The following is a 7,999-nucleotide window of genomic DNA, read 5'->3' on the forward strand; positions in this document are numbered from 1 at the left end:
AGGGATTTAGGAATTCAGTAAGTAGGTGTTTGTTCTGCTAATTTCCAAAGCTTCCCCTCATCTAACACTCATGAGGGAGGCTTTGGTTTTAAAGCATTCATCTGTGTATGTGCTCAGAGGTAAACTCCAAATAAGACACCCTGTTAAAGTCCAACTTCAAGTATCCAGGTGGTTCCAAAACCTAATTTCAGGGCGACATCCCAAGAACCCTTAGATAATATGGCAAATCAGACTCTACTCAGCACATTCATAAAACACTTGGAGAGTGTACTGAAGATAAGCAGAGTGGTACCCAGGTGTGTAAACATCACTATCCCATGGGAATTCAAAAGGGGTGTTGATATCACATGGCTTCCTGGGTGAGAGATGGGACATCCAGAGGACTTCTACAAGGAAAAGGAATGCGCCATCAGGAGGTGAGCAGGTGATTCCGGCTGTTCTGTGGGGACCAGTGACAAGCTGGTCAGCAAGCCAGGTTCCAGAGTGAGAAAAGACACATGGAAGTGACCAGGAGAAACTCACTGCAATTCGGGAAAGTGCTGGGACTGGACAGAAATGCCCACGCCTTGGCAGAATCAGCTCTCAAGGAACCCAGTGCATACCAGCCTCAAATGATGTTTGATTCTCACTGTCACCTTCCTCTGGCCTGTTTTTAGTACGTTGGCCTCGGGGTCCTTCTTTTTGTCACCAGAGACATACGGCACAGTGTTGAGAAGAGAAAGGAAGTAGTACTCAGGAGGTGGGCCACAGGCTGGGAGGAGTGGGGACAGCATGGGCTCTATAGGAATTCAGATCAGGGATCTGGTTCCAGCCCTGTCCCTTACTAGGCACGTGATCCTGGGAAATACCCAAGCCCTGCGTGTCTCTGGTTCTACATCTGTGTAGTAGGTGTGATTAGACCCTTCCGCTAGGACTTTTGGAGTGTGTGCCATGCAAGTGAAGCAGCTGGTTCAGGGCCTGGAGTAAATTACAAGTTTAATGGATAGCAGGTGGCTGTTATTTCTAATATTATCTGAGCCCAGACCCTACCACTCTGGGATTTTGTTGTTGTTCTCCAGGACTTATCAGAGAATATACAACTTAATAGGATATGGAATAATTAGCCAAAAAGGGAAGTTTCATTCCTAAAATTCAGTAAGTATTGCCTCTTAGAGAATGTACTTCAAAATTTGGGTGTGCGAGTTTCCCTAGGTGGATACAGCTCAAAGATCATAGAATTTGAGTCAAAAACCAACTCCTTTCCTCTCTCCCACATACCTTTCCATCCAAACCACTATTTTCATTCATTTTGTCAACACATGAAATCTTGCTTACAACTGGCCAAATTGCACGTGAGATAACCTCATTAGAATGCCTTTTTAATAGAGTCAGCTCTGGTCCTCCCAGCCAGGTAGAAAAGTGCCTGGCCAGTGGCTTCTGGATCTCCATTCCGGGGAGATTCACGCTTCTCTCTCAGGAAACGCTTTCGGACGATGGGTGTCCATCACCTAGCTCTTGCGCTGTGTTCAGAAGCAATGGGAAAAAAAAAGCGCAGGACACTTTCCAATCCTGCCCAGGTGGAGACTCCTCTCTGTTCATCCACCGTCCAAAAGAAACTCCTCAGAGCAGCTTTCCAACCCAGGCTTTTCTCTCATCGTCTGAGAATCTGGCCCTGGATTCACCCAGGATCCTTATAATCAGCTCCCGCAGAAGGAACTGCAGTTTCCCAAAGCCCCAAATGCCCCAACTCAGGGCATTTACACTCCACCACTCTCACCTGGAGCCCCACACGCTCACCCTCTCTTACTTTTCCTCTACATCTTCAGAGGACATCTTGCCACCTTGATTACATGACTGCAGCTCTTAGACTCTACAACCCTATGGGTAGGCATGAGTCTGGCTTACCCTAGCATCTCCACTACTAACTCAGGGCCTTCCAAAAAGCAGCTGCTCAGTGCATGGAGAAGAAAGGAGCCAGTGAACAGGAAGAATTCTTTATTCAGATTTAATTTCTCCTACATTCTCAAAGAAGCCAAGGAAATCCAGGTATGCATATATCTTTAAAAATGTTACAGAATAGACTGAGGTATAAGGCAAGAATTGACTACCTCTTAATTTCTTTAGTTCTTTATCTCATCTATTTTACTACTCATTTTTCACATTTCTAAGTAAATACTTATTCCACTGTTGTTATTATCCCAATTCACAAAATAGAATGGATTTCCCAATCTGAATAAAACACAAGACTCTTACTCCTAAACTATATACACGGCACTATGTGACTACTGTCATTCATAAACTTGGATGCTGAAGTTCATTCAACCATCCCTTAAAAGGAACATTTGAACAATTCCAAAAGAGAATAAAGGTAAATCTCCAAGTCATCCAATAGGACAGAAACCTACTACTGAGAATGCTGACTGCTCTCTTCAAACAGAGTGAAGAATGGGCCTCACATCACACGAGGCAGGGGAAGCTGCTGGACGCGGTCCTTGAAGGTGCACTAGCCCAGCCCCCCTCCCACTGGCCTTGGCTGCAACTCATGCTCAGAATCCCTCTTTATCCTCTCTCAAAGCTGCTTCACGCAGGGATGGGAGGAAAAAGCGAACTCTTGCACTGACCTTGATCACATACTCAAGGACTTTCACATAGCTGGTTTCAGCGAGGGCCCTTGGACCCCACAGGAACTCGTAGCATGCAGGATCACTGCCGGGCACCTGCCGGTACTCCAGGTACTTTTCCTGCACCAAATCTTGGGTGAGCAGCTTCCTGGGCTCCCCATAGGCACTGTGCTCCCTCCCATCATACACCTCCATCACACTCAGCTCTTCCCAGATTTCCTCCTCAGGAGCATGGCCGCCCTCCATTGCAATAATAACCAGGATGATTATCAGGAAGCCTGTCTTGGGCATGATCTGATTATCACCCAGCAGGCCGTCATAGGAGAGCCCCAGGCAGGTGACAAGGACATAGGAGTGACCGGTGGGGTCTGCTTCCTTCACGTCAATGCCAAAGACCAGCTGCAAGGACTCAGAGGCTTTGCCGAAGATCACAGGAAAGCAGTGCTTGTAATTTTTGATGACACTCTCCAGCATTTCTGCCTTTGTGACTGGTTCCCTGGCTCGATACTTGAGGAGCAGAAAACGAATCAAATCAGCCACCTTCTTAGTGAGTACTGCTCGGAACAAGGACTCCAGGATACGCGAGGTGCTTAGCCCCTCCTCTTCATAGCTGCTGGAACTCTCATTGGGTTGCCTCTGGCGAGAGAAGTTGATGGTAGTGGGAAAGGCGGAGGCTCCCTGAGGAGTCTGGGGGGGATCTGTTGACCCAGCAGTAGGCACCTCCTCCAGGGTGCCCAGCACCAGAGGAGAGGAGGAGGAGGCGGCAGCCTGCACACACACCCGCCCCAGGGCCTCTTGTTGGGCCTCAAGGGCTTCCTCAGGCTTGTAGTGCAGACTCCTCTGCTCAAGAGACATGATGACTCTGGTCAGGGCAGCAGGCAGGAGTGTAGGCAGGAGCTGGGCAATGAAGACCCACAGGCCTGGGGAGAGAGGGAGTGTATGAGAGGCCTCAGCTGAGAACTGAACCTTGGAGACTCTAACAAAGGCCTACTTACAGATCTTCTCCTTGGTGCTCCTCTGTGGCCTCCAGGGAATCCTGTCCTCCGGGTTGGCCTGTCCCCTGAAAACCTGAAGGAGGAAGTGAGAGGGCACTCAGGGTATAGTCAGCCAGCAGAGGTCGATTCTACAGGACTGATGGTAGGGAGGTGAGGCCAGACTCTGTGGAGTTCCATGTGGCCTGTGGCAGGCGGGGCCCTTGGTGTGCATTCAGGGCAAATGTTGACTGCTGGCACAGCCTGTGCGTCCTCTGCTCTGTGATCTGAGGACACTGTCTCAAACCAAGGCCTCACTGCCTGGTTCTTGGAGCTCCTGGAAGAGGAATCCACGGGCCCTCAGGGTGCAGACTGCGAGCACAGCCCTGGGCCCTCAGTGCTATTAGGAGGGTGGGCTGGACTCTGTGACATCCCCACTCTCATGCAGTGGATGATCCCCTCTGTTCTCACGCAGGGCCCTTGCATTTTTCCTGGCAGGACCTGGATCCCACCCTTTTGCTGGTCTGAGAAATCCAAATCAAGAGCTCACATCCATGATAAGGAACAGAAAGACAGGAGGGGACCCACATCTGGCCACTCGTGCCTAGGTCCTCGGGGAAGGACAGCAAGAGATATCAAAATTCATTGGAATTAATGTGTCCTGGGTGAGGCGCCTGCTTGGTCCTCACCTTGACTCCTGGCAGGCCCTGGGACTCTCCCTCCACTGACCTGAGTGAAGCCTTCTCAGATCAAGGCCTCCCTCTCCCTGACATCAGTGATTCCAAGATAAGGGAGGGACCTTGGCAGACAACCCAGCCCATGCTCTCTGGGGTGACAGCAGGGGCAGGGCTGATTTCTGTGAGGTCTCTGTCGGTGTTCTGGCCCTGGGGTATCCTAAATTCTCCCTCATGTTCCTCACCCGAATGCATAGCAGATCCTAGGACTGCTCTGTCTTTAGACCAGATGGGGGTCCCTATGTTGACCCGAGTCATCCCCTGAGAATAAGGTCCTCACCTCCCTGAGATCTGGAAACAGGAGTAAGAAGATGCCACACCCTGGGTGAAGTATCCAGGGCTGACCCCTTTGGTTCTGGGGTGAGGATTCCAATAGCCTTGTCTGGCTCACTCATCTTTATTCCTGCCAAAACCTGTGCTTTCTCAACCCCCAATTCCCTGAGATGGGTAGACATCCCCCCTTTGCCCCAAGACCCCATCTCCCTGTGGGCTCCCCAACTTCCTGCCTGTGGTACAAGTGAGACTGGAACATACGGCCATCCCTGATCTGGTCCCCCTAGAGCTACAAAAAGGAAACAGCCAGACTCTGTGGAGTACCTTCTCTCTGAGCCAGGGATATCCCCAGTCCTTGTGAAGGGGGCACATCTTGGGTCGTATGGATCCTGGAACTCCTTCCTCTGTTGACCTGAGGCCCCACTTCTCAGACCACAGCTCTGTCCTGTCACCTCAAAGATACAGGAAATAAGGGCCATATGTGGCCACCGTGCCCTCGACCTCTCAGGGCCGAGGTCCACACCGATCTGGATTCCAAGGTCCCCTGAGTCCTCCCTCCTCTTCCTCCTCATGATCCTGGCAGGCCTGGGTCCCACCCCTATGCTAATATAAGTCCCCAACATTCTGACTCTTGAGGCCAAAAGTGGCAGTCTCAGTCTCAGACAGGGCTGCGGTGTCCTGGGGTGCTGGGTCCCCTGACGCCTCCCTCATCTCCCGGTAGGGTCCTTCTTCTGCTCCCCTGAGGCCCTGTTCAAGCCCCTTCCCTCCATCAGCTGCGGATGGGGTCATCAAGATCGGATGCCTAGTCGCCATTCCCGGGGCTTCCGTGGGTTGACTGCAGGGATTCTGCCAAGATGAGGTTGGGGTTGGGGGGTGGGTATGGGAATGTGAGTGGGGTGGCGGTGCAGATGAGGAGACAGGTGTGGGTGGGGAACCCTCAGTTCCCTCTCAGGGTCCTGATCTTAATGCTGGGAGGATGCCTGGACCTTGATGCCCGGACCCTGCCCTCTCCTGACCAACACTGCCCTGGTCACATAGCTCTGATTACAGAGTTTCCTCTGGATGAACTGGCAGTGGGGCGGGGGATGGCCCAGCTGAGATGTTTGCCCTGGCTGGGTGGTCCAGGGTTGGCAGCAGGAGTGGTGTTGGATCATTTGGGAGCCGTCTACCTGGGGCGGGTGCCTCCTCAGTCCTCCCTCAGCCTCTCACCTTGCCTCCTCACAGCGCCTGGACCCGGTTCCCTCGGCCGAACTCACACAGTCCCCTAGAACGGGAACCTCGCTTCTCTCTGCTCCCCAGTGCGCAAGTCAGTGGCGTCACATCCTGGCACCCGGATGTTCCCAGGCGGGAACCGGATCCTGCCTGGGTGGGGGTGGGGGTGGGAGTGGGCGTGGGCGTGGGGGTGGGGGTGGCGGTGTTGGTGAGGGTGGAAAGGCAGGGCAGATGGGGATCAGAGTGGAGGGATAGAGTAGGGGATGTGGGATGGGGGTGGGAATGACAATGAAGTGGGGGTTGGGTCACGGGAGTGGGCATTGGAGTGGGGGTTGGGTCACGGGAGTGGGGTCTTGGGGACCCTCAGCCCTCCTTGAGAATCCTGAGCGTGATGTCTGGCAGAGCCTGGATGCTGCCCTCTCCAAAGCAACCCTTCCCTGGTCACACAAGCTCTGACTCCAGAGTCCCCAGTGGCTTAAGCAGCAGGGGGCTGGGGGTGGCCCAGCCTGAGAAGTCCACCACCAGGTGGTCCAGGGCTGGCATGAAGGGCAGCGCTGGATTATTTGGGGCCCTCTATCTGGGGTAAGTGGGTCCTCAGTCCTCCCTCAGCGTGTCACCTTGCCTTCTTACAGAGCCTGGGCCCGCTTCCCTCCACCAATCTCAAGCCGCACCTCAGACCGAGAACCTCGCTTTTCTCTAACCACTAATGCTCAAGTCAGTGGCGTCACATCCAGGCACCTGGGCTTCCCTGGGTTGAGAGCAGAGGTGGAACCGGATTCTGCCTGGATTGGGGTGGGGGTGTGTGTGAAAATGTTTGGATGGGTAGGGTGCTCCCTGCAGAGTGGCAGCTCCCGCGATTGTAGTGACCTCTGGGAGAAGACACACACCTTCCCACAGGGGCTCCTCCCCAGTCAGAGCTACACTTGGCAAACCTTTTGTCCTCAAAGTAATATGTTTTACGGCCGGGCACGGTGGCTCACGCCTGTAATCCCAACACTTTGGGAGGCCGAGGCGGGCAGATCACTTGAGGTCAGGGGTTCAAGACCAGCCTGGCCAACATGGTGAAACCCCATCTCTACACAAAATACAAAAATTAGCCGGGTATGGTAGTGCTCAGGAGGCTGAGGCATGAGAATCGCTTGCACCTGGAGGCGGAGTTTGCAGTAAACCGAGATTGTGCCATTGCACTCTAGCGTGGGCCTCATGACAGAGTGACACTCTGTCTCAAAAAATTTTAAAAAATGAAAAAGAAATGCACTTCACGTATCTTCCAAGGATATATATATATTTATTTCTAGGAAAGAATACCTACCAGTAGTATGCATAATTCACTGTTATATCCTATCGTACTTCTTTTCCATTCTGTAAGTTCTGTTGAAACAACCTTTTTTGAAACGCAATTTCTCACCCACTATGTTGGTGTCTGGTTGTTATTAGCAGAACCCTTGATCCATACTGTCTTAAAAAAGCCCTATTTTGTTTAGTTTAGTTTAGTTTTGTTTTGTTTTTGAGACAGAGTCTCACTCTGTCGCCCAGGCTGGAGTGTAGCGGCTCGATCTTGGCTCACTGCAAGCTCCGCCTCTTGGGTTCACGCCATTCTCCAGCCTCAGCCTCCCGAGTAGCTGGGACTACAGGCATCCACCACCACGTCCGGCTAATTTTTTTGTATTTTTAGTAGAGACGGGATTTCACCGTGTTACCCAGGATGGTCTCGATCTCTTGACCTTGTGATCTGCCCACCCCTGCCTCCCAAAGTGCTGGGATTACAGGTGTGAGCCACTGTGCCCGGCCAACCAGCCCTGTTTAACCGGTGTCCTGCTGTTGCCCTAGGGCTACTAGCATCATGTTTTGAGGAGCTGCCTCAGATTGTGTAATGAAGTGAAAATTTTGAAAACTTTCATTCTCAAGTTTTGTCAACTGCAGTCTAGGCAGGCTACAGACCTCCCCAACATCCCTGCTGCCAACCCCCCTCCAACCAAGACTGCAAGTGTCGAACACAATTACCATTTCAACAGTCTTCAGCATCACCCAGGGCTTTCTCTGTTTTGTTGCTTAGATTTGGTTGCTGATATTGTGTCTTTCTCCTTCTTTTTCCCTTCTATAATTTTCCAGGGTTGATTTGTGAAGCAGAGAACAGCAGCCCAAGTTTGTCATGTTGGCAGCTACAGGTAAGACATAACTTGTATATAATTGATACAGTGTTCTCTTT

At 51.9% G+C, this 7,999-nt stretch overlaps 1 protein-coding gene across 1 annotated transcript; it reads right to left on the reverse strand.

The window, feature by feature from the left end:
- Nucleotides 1-1,959: 1,959 nt before the first annotated feature.
- Nucleotides 1,960-5,882, reverse strand: MAGEA1 (MAGE family member A1). Its single transcript, XM_010378251.2, has 3 exons — nt 5,788-5,882; nt 3,596-3,668; nt 1,960-3,520 (listed from the first exon to the last, which is right to left on the reverse strand). Exon 3 carries the CDS (start codon nt 3,453-3,455, stop codon nt 2,526-2,528), a length of 930 nt encoding a protein of 309 aa, XP_010376553.1. The 5' UTR covers nt 3,456-3,520; nt 3,596-3,668; nt 5,788-5,882; the 3' UTR covers nt 1,960-2,525.
- Nucleotides 5,883-7,999: the final 2,117 nt, after the last annotated feature.

Source organism: Rhinopithecus roxellana, chromosome 7, assembly GCF_007565055.1.
Source record: "Rhinopithecus roxellana isolate Shanxi Qingling chromosome 7, ASM756505v1, whole genome shotgun sequence".
NCBI lineage: Eukaryota > Metazoa > Chordata > Mammalia > Primates > Cercopithecidae > Rhinopithecus > Rhinopithecus roxellana.